At 56.3% G+C, this 18,489-nt stretch overlaps 1 protein-coding gene across 1 annotated transcript in view; it reads left to right on the top strand.

The window, feature by feature from the left end:
• LOC120061677 (ERC protein 2) overlaps positions 1-18,489 on the top strand; it is a 253,027-nt gene that overhangs the window by 35,679 nt on the left and 198,859 nt on the right. The window contains exon 4 of the mRNA XM_039011569.1: positions 15,762-15,830. Within this exon, the coding sequence (XP_038867497.1) occupies positions 15,762-15,830 (69 nt within the window). The remainder of the gene's footprint in view (positions 1-15,761; positions 15,831-18,489) is intronic.

The raw sequence follows: 18,489 nt of genomic DNA on the forward strand, positions 1-18,489 counted from the left end.
GTGGTCTGCTCCCCCCCGCCCTGGTGGTCCGGGTTCAGAGTGAGCTACCCCCTGGGTCTGGTGGCATCACCATGGCGTAGCCTGCTGAGATGGCTAATAGATGGCTGTGGTCTCATAGGTGAGTGAATGGGTTGTTTAACCGGGCTCCCTCGTTGGGGCCCAACCCCCCCCCCCCCATCAGCGCTAGACTAACCTAACACTCAACACACAGATCCGACAGTAGTGGCCTCCTTACGCCACGACTACGGTTGGTCCTGTGCTGACCTGGTACCCCCCCTGGTTGGGAGGACGCTGGGGTCCACCCCACCTTGGACGTTGGGGTCACCAGACCAATCATTCAAGGTACCATATAGGGGAACTATCTCCATGGCGTCCCAGGCCTGAGTGGTTGAGAGAGACCAACTACACGTCACCACCAAAAAAACCAGCAAGAACCATACCAACCACACTATATCCAATTTCCACCACATATCCATAGGGATCCCAGGAGAGTAGAAGTGGGGTTGGTCCCTGGGTTTGGGTTTGAATGGTCTGGTGGAGTTGGTCCCCCTGGTTCCCCCGGGGGTGAAGTGGGTCCCCACCACCCCCCTGGGTGAACAATTGGGGGGTCCCCCCCCTGGGTTTCCCCCTGGGGTGGGTGGGTCCTGGTCCCTGTTGGTTGAAATGGGTCCTGGTTAAATGGTCCTGGTCCCTTGGGTTTGGAATGGGTCCTGGTGGATGGTCCCCTTGTGGGGTTTACCCTGGTAAAAAAAATGGTCTGGGTTAAAAATAATTGGGTCCTTGGGCCCTTCTTTGGTGGAGTGGTCCCCCCCCCCCCTTGGGTGGGGGAAAAATGGTCACCCTGGTGTCCCCCCCCCCTTGGTGGTGAATGAGTCCCTGGTCCCCTGGTTGGTGTGGAGTGGGTCCCCTGGTGGGAAAATGGTCAACCCTTGGGTTGTGGGTGTGGACCATGGTCCCCTGGGTTCTGGTTGGTGGGAAAATGGTCCCCCCCTGGGGTCCCCCCCCTGGTGACATGGGTTTTTTTGGTTGAAATGGTGTGGGTCTGGCCCCCCGTTCTGGCCCCCCCTGGGTGAAATGGGTCCTGGGGTCTGGTTGAGGAACCCCCCCCCCCTGGTTTGAAAGTGGTTAGGGGAGCTGGTCTGGCCCACCCCCCCTGGGGGGTCCCCACCCCACACCTGGGGGTGGTGGAAATGGGTCCTGGTGGGGGGGATTGAGTGTGTTGATGTCGGGGGGTGGGGGTGGGTTCCCCCCCCTGCACAAAAAAAGATGGGGGGGGGTGGGTTACCACCCACCCCACCCCCCCTTGAATGCAAACAGTTGGTCCCCTTGGGCCCCTGGTCCCCCCGCCCTTGGGTGGTGGTTATGGGGGGGGGGGTGGGTTTGAGGTGGGGTCCACCCCTCCCGGGTGTGAGTAGTGGGGTCCCCCCCCTGGTTGGAAGTGTTTTTTTCCTGGTGGAGGTGGGTTTCCCACTGTTGGTGAATGGGGTACTGGTGGAATGTTCTTGATCTGGGTGAAAAATGGTCCCCCCCCCCTGGTCCCCCACCCCCTGTGGCCTGGGTGAAATGGGTCCCAAGGGGTCCCTTGGGGTCCCCCCTTTGTGGAGTGGGGTCTGAAATGAAGTTGTCCCCCTGGTCACCTTTGGGTGTAGGTTTGGGAGTGGGGGTCTGGGGTGGGAAAATGGGGGTCCCCCCCTGGTTGAAGGGGTCTTGTGAAATTTTTATTGGTCCCCCCCCCCCCTTGAGTTCTGGGTGGATGTGGTGGTGTCTTCTGGTCCGGTGGAGTTATCGCACTTCATGTCGGCGCTGTATGTATTGGTCCCCCCCCCCTGGGTGAATGGTCCCCCCACCTGGGTGAGGGGTCCCCTGGTCCCCTGGGTGAAAATGGGTCCCTGGTCTGGTTGGAATGGTCCCTTGGTTCCCCCTGGTGGAATGGGTCCCCCCCCTTTAGTCCCACCTGGTCTGGGTGAAGTAGTTCCCTGGTGTCTTGGTTCCCTGGGTGAAGCTTGTGTCCCCACTGGTCCCCTGGTTGAATTTGTTCCTGGGTGAGGGGTCTGGTTGGGGAATGGTACCACTGGGGTCTGTTTGAAAAATAATCCTTGGTTGGAATGATTTCTGGGTCCCTGGTGGGGGGAATGGTTCCCCCCCTGATTCTGGTGGAGTGTTGGTTGGTTGAAAAATGGTTTCCTTGGGTTCCCCCCCCCCCTGGTGAATGGTTTTCCCCTGGTTCCTGGTGGGGAGTTGGTGTCCTGGTCCCCTGGTTGAAATGGTCCCCCCTGGTGAAGGTGGTCCCCCCCCTGGGGTGAAGGTTCCCCCACCCCTGGGTGGAATTTTGTCCCCCTGGGTTCCACCCCCTGGTTGAGTGAATCTGGGGTTTGGGTGAAGTGGTCCCTGGGTTCCCTGGTGAAATGGTTTCCCCCCACTGGTCCCTGGTTTGAGGGGCCACCCCGGTGGAAAATGGTCCCCCCCCCCCCCCCCCCTGGTCCTTGGTGAATGGTCTCGTCCCCCACCCACTTGGTGGGTTCCCCCCTGGGGTCCCCCTGGTGAAATGGTTTCCCACCGGTGAATGGGTCCCCTGGTGAAATGGGTCCCCCCCCCCACCTGGGTTTCTTGGGTTGGGAGTGGGTTCCTGGTGAGTGGTTTTCCTTGGGGTTCCCTTGGTGACAGGTGGGGGTCCCCCTGGTTGGACAATGGTCCCCTGGTTTACTGGTGGAGTTGGGTGGGGGGGGTTTTTTTTTTTTTGTTTTTTGGTTGGAATGGTCCCCCCCCCTGCTTTTCTGGTGGGGAAGTGGTCCCCCCTTGGTGGAGGTTGGTTTCCCCCTTGGGGGGTTGAATGGGTTCCTTGGTTCCCCCTGGTGAGTTGGGTTTTGGTGAAAATGGTTCCTTGCTCCTTGGTGAGTGGTCTGATTGGGAGTGGGACCTTGGTTCTGGTGAGTGGTCTGTGGTGAATGGTCTGGTGAATGGTCTGGTCTGGTGATGGTCTGGTAGGGGGTGGTTGGGTGGTCCTGGTTCTGGTGAAATGTCTGGTGAATGGTCTGTTGGTGGAGTGGGTTGCTGGGTCCCCCCCTGGGTGGGAATGGTCCCCCTGTGAAAATGGTTCCCCCCCCCTGGTCCTGGTTAATGTCCCCCTGGGGTGAGGTGGGTCCCTGGTCTGGTTGGAGGGTGGGGGCCCCTGGTGAATGGGGTTCCCCCCCCACCCCCCCCCTGTGAGTTGGTTGTTCCCGGGTCACCCCTGGTTGGAATGGTTTTTTTTTGTGATTGGTCCCTGGTCCTGGGGAATGGTTTCTGGTTGGAGGGGGTCCCCCTGGTTTGAATGGTTCCCCCCCCTGGTCTGGTTGAATGGGGGTGTCCTTTGTTGAAATGGTTCCCCCCCCTGGTTCCCCTGGTGAATGGGGTTTCCCCCCCCTGAATGAAGGGGTCCCCCCCCCCCCCCCCCCTGGTAATGGTCCCACCCCCCCCCCCTGGTCCCTGGTGAATGATCATTCCTGGTCCTTGGGTGGGGGGAGTGGGTCCTGGTTGGGATGGTTTCTGGGGTTTGAAAATGTTTGGTTCTGGTCTAGTGAGTGGTCCCCCTAAGTGGAGTTGGGTCCCCTGGGGGGTCCCCCCTGGGTGGAAAAATGGTCACCTGGGTTCTGGTGAAATGGTCCCCCCCCCCCCCCCTGGGGGGAGTGGGGGTCCCACTTGTCACTGGTGAGTGGGTCCCCTGGTGGAGTGTTTCTGGTCCTGGTGAAATGGTCTGGTTTTGGAATGGGGGGTCTGGTCCTGGTTGAATGGTTTGTGAGTGGGGTCTGGGTCCCCCCCCCCCCCCCTGGGGGGAAAATGGTTTCCCCTGGTTTTTGAGGGGTTTCCTGGGTTGGAATGGGTCCCCCCTGGGGTTCTGGGTGGAATGGGTCTGGTGAGTTGGGGGGGTCCCCTGGTGAATGGTTCCGGGTTCCCCCCCTGGGTTGAAATGGTTCTTGGATGAGGGGTCCCCCCCCCTTGTGGAATGGTCCTGGGGGGGGGGGTTCCTGGTGAATGGATTTCTGGTCACGGGTGGAAGTGGGGGTCCTGGTGAGTGGGTTCCTGGTCTGGGTGATGTTTTTCTGGTCCTAGTGAGTGGTTTCTAAGTGAGTGTCCCTGGTTCCCCCTGGGGTTGGAAATGGTCCCCTGGGTGAATGGGTTCCTTTGGGGTTCTGGGTGACAGATCCCTTGGTCCTGGTGAAGTGGTCCTGGTTTTGAGTGGGTTCCCCCTGGTCCCTGGTGGGAGTGGTCCTGGGTTCCCCCCCCCTGGGTGAATTGGTCTGGTCCCCCCCCCCCCCCCTGGTGAATGGTACCCCCCACCCCCTGGGTGAGTTTGGTCACCCCTGGTGAAAAGTGGGTCCCCCCCCCCGGGTGAATGGGTCCCTTGGTCCTGGTTTTGTTTGTCCTTGGGCTAGTGGGGGGTGGGGTTTTTCCTGGTTGGTCTGGTTTGAGTGGTGGGTCCTGGGGTGAATGGTACTGGGTCCTGGGTGAAATGGGGTGTCCTGGTTAATAGTTCCCCCTGGTCCCCCCCCCCCTTGGTGAGTGGGTCTGATTGGATGGTCCTGTTGTGAGTGGGTCCCCCACTGGGTGGAGTGTTTTCCCCTGGTCCCGGGTGAATTGGTCTGGGTCCCTGGTGAGTGGGGTTCTGATGAGGGTGGTCCCACTGGTCCCCCCTTGGGTGAGTGGGTTATTCCCCCCCCTGGTGAATGTCCTGGTCCTGGTTTGCAAATTGGTCCCCCCCCCGGAATGAGTTTGTTTTTGGCTGGTCCCCCCTGGGGTCTGGGTGAGTGTGTTCTGGTGGGAGTGTTCCTGGGGGTGGAAGTGGGTTCGGGGTTGGAGTGGTCCTGGTGGAGTTTTTTTTTTTGTCCCCCCCACCCCCCTGGTGGGAAAATGGTCTTGGTGAGTGGTCTCCCCTATAGGTTGGGGTCTGGGTCCCGGTGAGTGGGGTCCTGGTACCCCCCCTGGGGTGAGTGGGTCTGGTTCCCCTGGTGAATGCGTCCAGATTGGAATTTAGGTCTTGGTCTGGTGGAAATGTTCTGGTCTTGGTGAATGGGTTATGTGGTTTTTTTTTTTTTGGTTGAGTGGGTTCCTGGTGAAATTGGGTCCCCCTTGGTTGACATGGTCCTGGTCCCCCCTAGTGGGGGAAGTTCGGTCCCCTGGTGGAGTAAAAGTCCCTGGGTCCTGGTGAAATGGTTCCCCCCCCCCCCCCCCCCCTGGGGTGAGAATGTTTTCTGGTTCCTGGTGAGGTGGTCTGGTTCCTGGTGAGTGGGGGGTACTGGGTTTCCCCTGGTGAATGGGTCCCCCCCCCTGGTGGGATAGGTCCTGGTGGAAAAAGGGTTCCCCTTGGGTCTGGTGGGGGGGGAGTGGTCCCTGATGAGTGGGGTTTTCCCCCCTTGGGTCCCTTTGTGGAGTTGGGGTCTGGTGGAAATGGTCCCCCCCCCCCCCCCCCTGGTTGGTGAGGTGGTCCCTGTTTTTGTCCGGGTTGAGGTGGGGTCCCCCCCCCCCCCTGGGGTTTCGGGTTGAGTGGTTCCTTGGTTCCCCCCCCCACCCCGTGGGGTTATATGGTCCCCCCCTGGTCCCCCTGGTAAAATGGTCCCATGGGTGAGTTGGTCCTGGTCCCCCCTGGGGTGGAAATGGTCCCCCCCTGGGTGAATGGTCTGGTGGAAATGGTTCCCCCCCCCACTGGTCTTGGTGAGTGTGGGGTCCTGGTCTTGGTTGGAAATTGGTCCCCCCCCCCCCCACCCCCCTGGGTAACAATAGGGTCTGGTCTGGTGAGTGGGGGGGGTCCGTGGGTGTCTGGTGGAAAAAATGGTCCCCTGGTTCCACCCGGGTGGGAGTGGGGTCTTGGTGAATGGGTCGGGGGTACATGGGTTTGAAATGGGTCACCCCCCCCCCCACCCTGGTCTGGTAAATGGTCTGGCTTCTTGGGTGGAGGTGGTCTGTTGGGGGATGGTCCCTTGGGTCCCTGGTGCATGTGCCCCCCTGGTCACCCTGGTTTGGGAGGTTGGTTCCACCCCCCCCACTGGCTTGGTGGAATTGTCCCTGGTAAAATGGTCCCCTTGGGGTTCCCCTGGTGGAGGGTGTGTGGGTTGAATGGTCCTGGTCTGGTGGGGGGAAAAAATGGTCCCCCACCCCTGGGTGAATGGTCCCCTGGTTCTTTTCCTGGTTGGAAATGGTCTGTGGGTGAATTTTGGTCCCCCCTGTTTTGGTGATGGTTCCGTGAGTTTGTCCCCCATGTCAACCCTGGTCCCGGGGGGTTGGATTGATCTGGTTTTTTTGGGTGAATGTCTGGTCCTGGTGGGATGTGGGTCCACCCCTGGTGAATGGTCCCCCCTGGGTTTGTCTGGGTGGAATGGGTCTGGTCTGGGGTTGTCTTGGGGGTCTTGGTTGGATTGGGTGGGTTCCTGGTGAATGGGGTCCCTTGTGTGGAATGTTTCTGGTCCTGGTTGGAAGTGGGGTCTTGGTGGCGTGTCCCTTGGGCCTGGTGAGTGGTCTGGTGGGATGGGTCCTTGGGTCCCTGGTGAGTGTGGGTCCCCCTGGTGAAAATGGGTTTCCTGGTGGAAAATGGGTCCCCCCCCCACCCCCACCCCACTGGTCTGGTGAATGGTTCCCCCCCTTTTGTCTGGTGGAAATGGTCTGGTCCCCCCCCCTGGTTGAAAATGGTCCCCCCCCCCCTGGGTCCTGGTGAATGGTCCCCCCCCCCCCCCCCCTTGTCCCCCCCCCTGGGGTGAATGGTACCTGGTCCTGGAGTAGGTGAAAATGGTCCCACCCCCCCCCACACCTTGTCCTGGTGGGAATGGGTCCCCCACCCCCCCCTGGGGTCCTGGTGAAATGGTTCCCCCCCTGGGTGAAATGTCTGGGTCTGGTTTTGAAGGGGTACTGGGTTCCTGGTGGAACTGGGGTCCCTGGGGTCACCTGGTGAGTGGGTCCCCCTTGGGTCCCCCCTGGTTGGAGTTGGGGTCTGGTCCTGGGTGGATGGGTCTTGGTTAAAAAAAATAGGTTCCCTGGTCTGGTGAGTGGGGTGGTGGTGGTGGGAAATTGGGGGTTCCCCCCCCCCCACCTGGTCCCCCCCCCCCCCCTGGTGAAAAATGGTCCCCCTTGGTGGGAAAATGGGTTCCACCCCCCCCCCCACCCCTGGGTTCCCTGGTGAAAATGGTCTGGTGGATGGGTCTGGTGAAAAATGGTCCCCTTGGTTGGAACAAGTTATTGTTTTTTGTTTCCCCACTTGGAATCCCTGGTGGAAAAAGTATTCTTGGTTTGGTGAAATGGTCCCCCCTGGGTCCTGGTGAAAGTGGTTCCCTGGTTTTCCCCCCCCCTGGGTGGAGATTTGGTCCACTGGTTCCTGGGTGGAAGTTGGGTCACCCCCCCCTGGTCCTGGTGAGTGGTTCCTGGTGAAATGGGGGTTCCCCCTGCTTCTGGGTTGGAAATGGGTCCCCCCCCCTGGTCTGGTTGTTTACCCCCCCCACCTGGGTCCCCTGGTGAGTGGGTTTTTGGGTGAATGGTTCCCCCCCCCCCCCTGTGGAAATGTCCCTGGTGGAATGCGTCCTGGGGTCCTGGGTGACGTGGTCTGGTGAGTGGGTTTCTGGTCCCCTGGTGAGTGGTTTCTGGTGAATGGTCCTGGTGGTCTGAGTGAGGTCCCCCCTGGTGAAATGTCCTGGTCTGGGGTGAGTGGGCTGGGTCCTGGTGGAATGGTCCCCCTGTTCCCTGGTTTGGAGTGGGTCTGAATGAGTGGGGGACTGGTCCCTGGTGAGAGGTCTGGTGGGAGAATGGTTCCCCTGGGTTTTGACATGGGTTCCGGTCACCCCCTGTGGGGAGGTGGGTCTTGGTTGAGTGGTTTACCCCTGGTCTTGGGTGAAAATGGTCCCCCCTGGGTGAAGGGGCCCCCTGGGGTGAGTGGGTCCCCCCCCCCTGGGTACCCTGGGTGGAAATGGTCCCGGTCTCGGTGGAAATGGTTCCCTGGTGAAATGGTCCCATGGGCTGGGTGAATGGTCCTTGGTTGAGTGGTCCCTTGGGGTCTGGGTTGGGAGTGGGGGCCCCACCTGGGTGGAAAATGGTCTGGGGTGAGTGGGTCTGGGGTCCCACTGGTGAAATGGTCCCTGGTGAATGGTCCTGGTCCCTGGGTTGGGATGGTTTTTTTTTTGTTTTTTTGGTGAAGTTGGGTACCTGGTTCCCCCCACCCCTGGGGGAATGGTCCCCCCTTGGTGAGGGGTTCTTGGTGAAATGGTCCCCCCCCCCCCCTTTGGGTGAGTTGGTCCCCCCCACTGGTGAATTGGGTCTGGGTTAACACTGGTGAGTGGGTTAACCCCTGATGAGTGGGGTCCCCTTTGGTGGGGATGGGGTTTCTGGTGAAAAATTGTTCCCCCCTTTGTCTCCCCTGGGTTTGAAGTGGTCCCCTGGTCTGGTTGAGTGGTCCCCCTGGTTCCCTGGTTTGTGAAGGTCCTGGGTGGAATGGTTCCACTTGGGTTCCTGGTGAGTGGGGTTCCTAATGAGTGGGGTACCCCTGGGTTCTGGTGAATTGGTTTCGGGAATGGAATTGGGTCCTGGGTCTGGGTTGAATGGGTCCTGGTCCCCCCTGTTGAATGGTGATGGGGTTTTTGGGTGAGTGGTCTTGTTGAGTGGTCCTTGGTCGGGGTGGGGATGGTTTCCCCCTGGTTCCCCCCCCCCCCTGGTGAATGGTTCCCGGATTTGAATTGTCACCCCCCACCCCCCCCCTGGTTCCCCCCCACCCCCTTGGGTGCAATGTCTGGTTCTGGGGGTGGAAATGGGTAAAATGGTTTTTTGGGGATGGAGTGGGGTCTGGTGAACTCATGGTCCTGGTTCGCTGGGTGAATGGGTCTTGGTGAAAAATGGTTCCCCCCCCCCCCTGGGTCTAAGTGGAGTGGTTCCCTTGGTTGGAGTTGGGGTCCCCCCACCCCCCCACCCCCCTGGGTGGAAAATGGTCCTGGGTCCCTGGGGAGTGGTCCCCTGGTCCCCCCCTGGGGTTGATGTCTGGTCCCCCCCCCTGGGTGGGAGTGGTTCCTGGGGTACCCCTGGTTGAAATGGTTTCCCTGGTTTTGGAATGGTCCCCCCCCCCTGGTCACCCCTGGGGGGGTGGGAGTTCTTGGGTTTTTCCCCTGATGATTTGTGGGTCCCCCCCCCCCCCCCCCCCTTGGTGAATGGTCCCCCCCTGGTCCTGGTGAAATGGTCTTGGGGTTCCCCCCGGGTTTGAAGTGGTCGTGGTCGGGTGAAAAGTGGGTTTACCTGGGGTCTGGTGGAATGGTTCCCCCTTGGGGTCTGGTTGAAAATGGTCTGTGGGGACATTGGTCCCCCTGGTTTTCCCCTGGTGGAAAATTGGGTCCCCCCCCTGGGTGAATGGTTCCCTGGTGGAGGTGGGGTCCCCCCTGGGTCCCCTGGTTGCAGGTGGTCCTGGTGGAATGGTCCTGGGTGGAGTGGTCCCACCCTTGGTTCCCCCTGGTGAAAAATGGTCACCCCCCCCTGGTGAATTGGTCCTGGTCCCCCCTGGTGGAGTGGGTTCCTGGGTTCCCCCCCTGGTTTGAATGGTCTGGTAAAATGGTCCCTGGGGGTCCCCCTGGTGAAGGGTCCTGGTGAACCATGGGTCCCTGGGGGTTCCCCCTGGTAAAATGGTTTCTGGGGTTGAAAAATGGGTTCCCCCCCCCCCCCCCCCCCCCTGCCCTCTGGTGAGTGGTCCTGGTTGGAACTGGTTCCTTGGGTCCCCTGGGGTGGAAAAGTGGTCGTGTCTGGTGGAAAGTTGGTCCCCCCTGGTGGAATGGGTCCCCCCCCCCTGGTGAATGGTCTGGTTCCCCCTGGTGGAATGGTCCCCCCCTGGTTCCCCCCTGGTTGAATGGTTTTTTTGTGAGTGTCTTTGTGAAATGGTCCCACCCCCCTGGTTCCTGTTTTTTGAGTGGTTTCCCCTGGGGGGGTACCCCCCCTTGGTGGTGAAATGGTCACCCCCCTGGTGAGTGGGGTCCCTGAGTGATTGTTTTTTTGGTCACCCTTGGTACCCCTGGTGAGTTGGGTCTGGTGAGGTGTTCTGGGTGAATGGGTCCTGGTGGGAAAAATGGTTCCCCCCCCCTGAAATCCTGGGTGAATGGTCCCCCTTGGGGGGTCTGGTGAAATGGTCCCCTGGGGTCCCCTGGTGGGGGAGTGGGGGGTGGGTAACCACGGATTGAAGTTTTGTTCCCTTGGTCCCCTGGGTGAGTGGTCTTGGTGAATGGGTTTCCTGGTGAGGGGTCCCTTTGGTGAATTGTCCCCCACCCTGATCTGGTGAGTGGTCACCCTTGGGTCCTGGTGAAGGTGGTCCTGGTGGAAAAAAATGGTCTTGGGTGGAGGGGGGTCTGGTTCCCCCGGGTGAAATGGTCCCACCCCCCTGGTCTTGGTGAAATGGGTCCCCCCTGGTCCCCCCCTGGGGAAAAATGGTTCCCTTAGTCCCCTGGGTCTGGTGGGAGGTAGTTCCCTGGGTTGGTCTGGTACCCCCCCCTGGTGGAGCTGTTCTGGTCCCTGGTGGGAATTGTTTCCCCTGGTGAGGGGGGTCCCCACCTGGTGAAAATGGTCCCCCCCTGGTCCCCTGGGTTTTGAAAAAATAATCCCTGGGTGGGAATGAATCCTGGGTTTTGGGTGAGTGGGGGGTACTGGGTGATTGGTTCCCCTGGTCCTGGGGTGGAGTGGTTCCTGGTACCCCTGGTGAAATGGTCCCCCGGAATGGAAATTGTTGTCTGGTTCCCTGGGTGGGAAAATTGGGTTCCTGGGGCTCCCTGGGTGAATGGTAATGGGTTTTTTGTTTTTTGGTGAGTGGTCCCCTGGGGTTGAATGCGGGGCCCCTGGTCACTGGGGGTGAAATGGGTTCCCCCCCCTGGTTGAATGGGGTCTTGTGGGGGTTTCCTAGGTGGAGTGGGTCCCCCCCCCCGTGGTGAGTTGGTCTGGTGAAAATGTTCCCCTGGTCTGGGTGAGTGGTTTCCCCTGGGTCCTGGGTGACAAGGTGTTCTGGTCCCCCCCCCCCTGGGTTGAGGTGGGGGGTCCCCTGGTTTTCCCCCCCCCCCCCTGGGTTAATGGTCCCCCCCCCCCCCCCTGGTGGAAAATTCGGTCACCTGGTCCTGGGTGAGTTGGGGTTCCTTGGATTGGGGAGTGGGGGTCTGGTGAAATGGGTTCTGGGTCTGGTGAAATGGTCCCTGGTTACGGGTGAGTTGGGGTTTCTGTCCGGGTGAGTGGTTACTTTGGTCCTGGTTGGGGAAATGGGTTCCTTTGTCCTGGTGGAAAAAATGGGTCCCCCCTGGTGAATTTGGGTCCCTGGTTCCTGGGGTGAATGGGGGTCCCCCCCCCCCCCCCTTGGTTGATGTCTGGGTCCCTTGGTGAGTGGGTACCCTTGGTGGAAATGGTCTGGTTGGAAAGTGGGTTCCTTGGTCCCTGGTTGGAAAATGGTTCCCCCCCTGGGTTGAATGGGGGTACTGGTTTCCCCCCCTGGTGGGAGTGGGTTTCTGGGTCCCTGGGTGAATGGTCTGGTAAAAGTGGTCTGGGTTCACTGGTTGGAATGTGTTTCACCTGGTGAAATGGGGTCCCCCCCCTGGTACCCCCCTTGGGTAATGGTCCCCCTTGGGTAAATGGTCCCCCCCCCTGCTTCCCTGGTTTGGTGGTCCCCTGGTGAATGGTCCCTGGTCCCCTGGTGAAAATGGTCCCCCTGGTTTTGTTGAGTGGTTCTGGGGTGAAAATTGGTCCCCCCCTGGGTGAATGGTCCTGTCCTGGTTGAATGGGGGTCCCCCCCGGGGGTCTGGTGAATGGTTTGGGGGTGAGTTGGGGTCTGGTGGGAATGGTCCCCTTTGGTTCCCACCCCCCCCCCCCCCTGGGTGTGAGTGGGGGTCCTGGGGGTCCTGGTGAATGGGTCCTTGGTTGGAGTGGGGGCCCATGATAGTTGTCACGGGTCCCTTCCCTGGGTGAGGTGGTCCCCTGGTGGAGTGGGGTTCTGGTCGAATGGGGTCCCCCCCCTGGTGAAAATGGTCTGAATTCTGGGTGAAAATTGGTCCCCCCTGGGGTTCTGGTGGGGCATGGTTCCCTGGGTCCCTGGGTGGAGTGGGGGTCTGATGTGATTTGTGTTCCCCCCCCCCCCCACTGGGTCTGGTGAGTGGGTCTGGTGACTGGGGTCCTTTGGTTGAAGGGGGTCTTTTGTGAATTGTCCCCCCCTGATCTGTGGAGTGGTCCTGGTCTTGGGTTGAGTGGTCTGGTGAAAATGGTCCCGGGGTTGAGGGGGTCCCCCCCCCCTTGGTCCCCCTGGTGGGAAATGGGGGGGGGTCCCCTGGGTCCCTGAAGAGAGAGAGATGAATGGGGTTTCCCTGTGTCCCCCCTGGTGGGGAATGGTCCCCCCCCTAATAGTCCTCGTCCTGGTGGGAGTAAAGTTCCCCTGGGTGGGTACCCCTGGGGTCACCCCCCCACTGGTAGCCTGTCCCCCCTGGTCCCTGGTGAATTTTGTACACCCCTGGTGAAAGGGGGTCCACCTCTGGTTGGAAGTGGTCCCCCTTGGTCCCCTGTTGAAAATAAATCTGGTGAAATGATTCTGGGTTTCACCCCCCCCCCTGGTTGAAATGGTTCTGAATTCCCTGGTTGGAGTTTTTTTGTGTTTGTTTGGTGAATGGTCCCCCCCTCCCCCTGGTCTGGTGCATGGTGTCCCCCCCCCCCCTGGGGTCCTGGTGAGTGTCCTGGTCCCCCCTGGGGGTGGAATGGTCTGGTTGGAAGGTGGGGTCCCCCTTGGGTGGGCAAATGGTTCCCTGGTTGAGTTTGTCCCCCCCCCCCCTGGTCCCCCCCTTGGGTGGGAGTGATCGGGTTTTGGGTTGAGTGGTTCCCCCCTTGGTCTGGTGAATGGGGGTCCCCACCCCCCCCCACACCCCTGGGGGTCCCTGGGTTGGAGGGGTTTCTTGGGTAATGGTCCCCACCCCCCCCCTGGTCCTTGGTGGAATGGGTCCCCTCGTCTGGGGTGTCCCCCTGGTCCTGGGTGAGTGGGGTTCTGGGCGGTTGAGTGGGGTCCTGGGTGGAATGGGTCCTGGGTCTGGTTGGAGGTGGGTTTTGGGTGAATGGTCTGCCTTCCTGGTATGTGAGTGGTCCCCTGGGGTGAAGTGGTTCTGGTGGAATGGATCCCCCCCCTGGTCTGGTGAGTGGGGTTTTTTTTTGGTTGAATTGGTCGCCTCCCTGGTGAGTGGTCAGTGAGAGTGGACTGGTTTCCTGGTTGAGTGGGCCCTTGGTGAATTTGGGGGTCCCCTGGGTTGAAAAATGGGGGTTCTGGGTCCCCTGGTTTTGAGTGGTCTGGGAGGTGGTGTGGTTCCTGGTCTTGGTTGAAATGTTTCTGGGTGGAAATGGTCCTGGTGGAAACGTGGTCCCCTGGGTTCTGGTGAAATGGTCCTGGGTGAATGGGGCCCCCACCCACCCCCCCTGGTGGTCTGGTGATGGTCCCTGGGTGAGGTGGGGCCCCTTGGTCTGGTGAAAGTGGGGTCCCCCACTGGTGGATGGTCCCCCCCCCCCCCCTGGTTTGATTGGTCCTGGTCTGGGTGGAATGGGTGTTTTGTGGAGTTGGGTTCACTGGTCCTGGGGACATGGGTTCCTGGGGGTGAGGGTTCAATGGTGAATGGTCTGGTCTGGTTTGAATGGTCTGGTGAATGGTCCTGGTGGTTTCTGGGGTTGTGGATGAACTGGATGAGGGGTCTGGTGAATGGTCTGGTCTGGTGAATGATCTGGTCTGGTGAGTGGTCTGGTGAATGGTCTGGTGAATGTTCTGGTCTAGTGAGTGGTCTAGTGAGTGGTCTGGTCTGGTGAATGGTCTGGTGAATGGTCTGGTCTGGTGAGTGGTCTGGTGAGTGGTCTGGTCTGGTGAGTGGTCTGGTCTGGTGAATGGTCTGGTCTGGTGAATGGTCTGGTGAGTTGTCTGGTGAATGGTCTGGTGAATGGTCTGGTCTGGTTGGTGGTCTGGATAGTGGTCTGGTCTGGTGAGTGGTCTGGTGAATGGTCTGGTCTGGTGAGTGGTCTGGTGAGTGGTCTGGTGAATGGTCTGGTCTGGTGAGTGGTCTGGTCTGGTGAGTGGTCTGGTCTGGTGAGTGGTCTGGTGAATGGTCTGGTCTGGTGAATGGTCTGGTGAATGGTCTGGTCTGGTGAGTGGTCTGGTGAATGGTCTGGTCTGGTGAATGGTCTGGTCTGGTGAATGGTCTGGTGAATGGTCTGGTCTGGTGAGTGGTCTGGTGAATGGTCTGGTGAATGGTCTGGTCTGGTGAGTGGTCTTGTGAGGGGTCTGGTGAGGGGTCTGGTCTGGTGAGTGGAATGGTCTGGTCTGGTGAGGGGTCTGGTCTGGTGAATGGTCTGGTGAATGGTCTGGTGAATGGTCAGGTCTGGTCTGGTCTGGTCTGGTGAGTGGTCTTCATAGAGCTCAACTCTTCCTGACTTTTCTGTTTCTGTCTTCTACCACCTGGAACTGTCTCTGTTCTCTGGACCTCCTCTCTAACGCTAGTGGCCGTAGCTATGTACCTTGTATGTATTTTTGTATTTGACTGCATCTGTCTCCATCTTTGTGTGTCTGTGTTTTTGTTTTGACTTCTGTCTTGTTGGGAGAAGGTGGTGTCCTGCCTCTTCCAGGCCTTCTGAGGCACTTCACTTGAATGTGATGCTACCACCTGTTGTACAATGATTCAATAGACATCAGTAGTGACTTCAGTAGTGACTTCAGTAGTGACTTCAGTAGTGACTTCAGTAGTGACATCAGTAGTGACTTCAGTAGTGACTTCAGTAGTGACATCAGTAGTGCTACTGTGGTCTAAGAGTAGTGGTAGTATTGCACATCTTTGTGTGAGTGAGTGTTGTGTGCCTGTCTGAACTCTGCACTATCCTAGTGAACAAGAACATTACAGAGATATATGAACAGTGGCCATGCTTGTTTGAGTGACATTTATTTTAATGGATCTTAATCTGTCCCTTACTCCCTGTTCAACGTGAAAAGAAATACTGTGAGTTTAACTGGCATAGCTGTGTGTGCATGTGTGTCTGTTACCATTAATTATTGATAGCAGAAGCTTGCAGATAGCGCATGTGCTAGCTGAAAGTGTTGCTAAGCGAATGCTTTAGCGTGTTAGAGAAAGACAGAGGAGAGCGGGAGGGAGCGAGAGAGGCAAAACACGAAGGGATTGAGAAACCGAGAGACGAGAGAGAGAGATGCACCTGTAGCGTCTCCTGCTTTTACCTCCAGCATTCATCTCTTCCTCAACTAACTAGGGAGAAAGACCAACAGAAGAGGAGGGAGACAGACTGAAAGAAGAGGAGGAGGACAGGGAGAGAAGGAGCGAAGAGGAGAAGGACAGGGAGAGAAGAAGCAAAGAGGAGGAGGAGGACAGGGAGAGAAGGAGCGAAGAGGAGGAGGAGGACAGGGAGAGAAGGAGCGAAGAGGAGGAGGACAGGGAGAGAAGGAGCGAAGAGGAGGAGGAGGACAGGGAGAGAAGGAGCGAAGAGGAGGAGGACAGGGAGAGAAGGAGCGAAGAGGAGGAGGAGGACAGGGAGAGAAGGAGCGAAGAGGAGGACGAGGACAGGGAGAGAAGGAGCGAACAAGAGCACTTGATAGAGAGGAAGCTTACTGAAGAGTGAGAGATTTTCACAGAAATAACAGATGAAGAGAAAAATGGAGAGAAGGTGTGAGACATAGAATGAGAGGAGAAAGAATGGACAGACCGAGACAGATATACTCTGCCAGTGGTGTATGTGGTAAGATGATGAGTCGTCAAGCTTACTTCTACCGGGTCCCTCCTCAGGAGCTGCACAGGAGGAGCCAGCAGGACCCCACCAAGACTAAGGCCCTGCAGACTGTCATTGATATGAAGGTAAGTCTTACTTGTTGATAGGCCCACATTTAAGTCAGACGGCAAGAGTAGTTCATCTAATGATCTGGTATCAGTTTCATAGTGAAACAGAGTGAAATATTGATAGCCTGTAAGGTGAGCACGGTTGATTATCTCACTGAATTCAGGAAAGATCACATTACAAAAGAGCATACATATTGTTACAATACACACATATTGTCACACACACACACACACACACACACACACACACACACACACACACACACACACACACACACACACACACACACACACACACACACACACACACACACACACACACACACACACACACACACACACACACACACCAGTTGAAGAGTGATTGTGTGTTGACTATCTATATGGGTCCGTGTCCAGGGAAAGACATATTGGCCCATCCAGAGTAGAGCACTTATTCAATTTGTTTCAAATGTCACATATGGAAGCTTTCACTCTCATCTCAGGCCTTTGAAGTCAGTAGGAGCTATGAAAAATGCAGTTGACTCCACATGCAAGCACACACACACACACACACACACACACACGCTTTGTGTTAATTCAGCACATGTCTCTACCAAGTGTGGTTTATAGCTAAACCACAGTTATTTTTCACACATTTTACCATTTGTCCTCCCATTTACAGATCGCACATTTTAGGAGGAGGAAGTGGCTTTAGTTCTTGAAGCAGCATTTCTTCATTGCTGAGGGAATAGTAGAGAGAAACAATAAAATAAACATTGATATAAGCAGAAGAACCAGTCAGATTAGAGTGAGATGTTTTCTATGGTGATGGTTAGAGGTTGGTACACAGAGTGTGTGTAAGGTTCTGTGTGTAAGGTTCTGTGTGTAAGGTTCTGTGTGTAAGGTTCTGTGTGTTATGTTCTGTGTGTTATTTTCTGTGTGTTATGTTCTGTGTGTAAGGTTCTGTGTGTAAGGTTCTGTGTGTTATGTTCTGTTTGTAAGGTTCTGTGTGTAAGGTTCTGTGTGTTATGTTCTGTGTGTAAGGTTCTGTGTGTAAGGTTCTGTGTGTTATGTTCTGTGTGTAAGGTTCTGTGTGTTATGTTCTGTGTGTTATTTTCTGTGTGTTATGTTCTGTGTGTAAGGTTCTGTGTGTAAGGTTCTGTGTGTTATTTTCTGTGTGTTATGTTCTGTGTGTAAGGTTCTGTGTGTAAGGTTCTGTGTGTTATGTTCTGTGTGTAAGGTTCTGTGTGTTATTTTCTGTGTGTTATGTCCTGTGTGTAAGGTTCTGTGTGTAAGGTTCTGTGTGTAAGGTTCTGTGTGTAAGGTTCTGTGTGTTATGTTCTGTGTGTAAGGTTCTGTGTGTTATGTTCTGTGTGTTATGTTCTGTGTGTTATTTTCTGTGTGTTATGTTCTGTGTGTAAGGTTCTGTGTGTAAGGTTCTGTGTGTTATGTTCTGTGTGTTATGTTCTGTGTGTAAGGTTCTGTGTGTTATGTTCTGTGTGTAAGGTTCTGTGTGTTATGTTCTGTGTGTAAGGTTCTGTGTATTAGTCATGATAAGTGTTGTGACTTCTGAGTGAATAAAACGTGTGTTATGTTGTAATGAGTGTTTTATTTTGTTGTTTGTGGCAATGTGTGTGTTATGTTGTTGGTGCTGAGACATGTGTGTTGTAATGAGTGTTTGAGACGTGTGTATTTGTGTTGTGTGATTTCAGACCACAGCACCCCCTTTCTGTTTTGATCCTGATGTTATCTGGCAGGTACAGTAGTAGTAACAGTGGTTGTTCCTCATCTCTCTTCTAATCTGCTCAATTTTCCTCCCATGGCAATCCTCAATACATGACACACCTCTACAGTGTGTAATACAACCTTTATCAATCCTCAATACCTGACACACCTCTACAGTGTGTAATACAACCTTTATCCAGCCTCAATACATGACACACCTCTACAGTGTGTAATACAACCTTTATCCAGCCTCAATACCTGACACACCTCTACAGTGTGTAATACAACCTTTATCAATCCTCAATACATGACACACCTCTACAGTGTGTAATACAACCTTTATCCAGCCTCAATACCTGACACACCTCTACAGTGTGTAATACAACCTTTATCCAGCCTCAATACATGACACACCTCTACAGTGTGTAATACAACCTTTATCAATCCTCAATACATGACACACCTCTACAGTGTGTAATACAACCTTTATCCAGCCTCAATACATGACACACCTCTACAGTGTGTAATACAACCTTTATCAATCCTCAATACATGACACACCTCTACAGTGTGTAATACAACCTTTATCCAGCCTCAATACCTGACACACCTCTACAGTGTGTAATACAACCTTTATCCAGCCTCAATACCTGACACACCTCTACAGTGTGTAATACAACCTTTATCCAGCCTCAATACCTGACACACCTCTACAGTGTGTAATACAACCTTTATCCAGCCTCAATACCTGACACACCTCTACAGTGTGTAATACAACCTTTATCCAGCCTCAATACATGACACACCTCTACAGTGTGTAATACAACCTTTATCCAGCCTCAATACCTGACACACCTCTACAGTGTGTAATACAACCTTTATCCAGCCTCAATACATGACACACCTCTACAGTGTGTAATACAACCTTTATCCAGCCTCAATACCTGACACACCTCTACAGTGTGTAATA

This window comes from Salvelinus namaycush, chromosome 16, assembly GCF_016432855.1.
Source record: "Salvelinus namaycush isolate Seneca chromosome 16, SaNama_1.0, whole genome shotgun sequence".
In the NCBI taxonomy this organism is placed as follows: domain Eukaryota; kingdom Metazoa; phylum Chordata; class Actinopteri; order Salmoniformes; family Salmonidae; genus Salvelinus; species Salvelinus namaycush.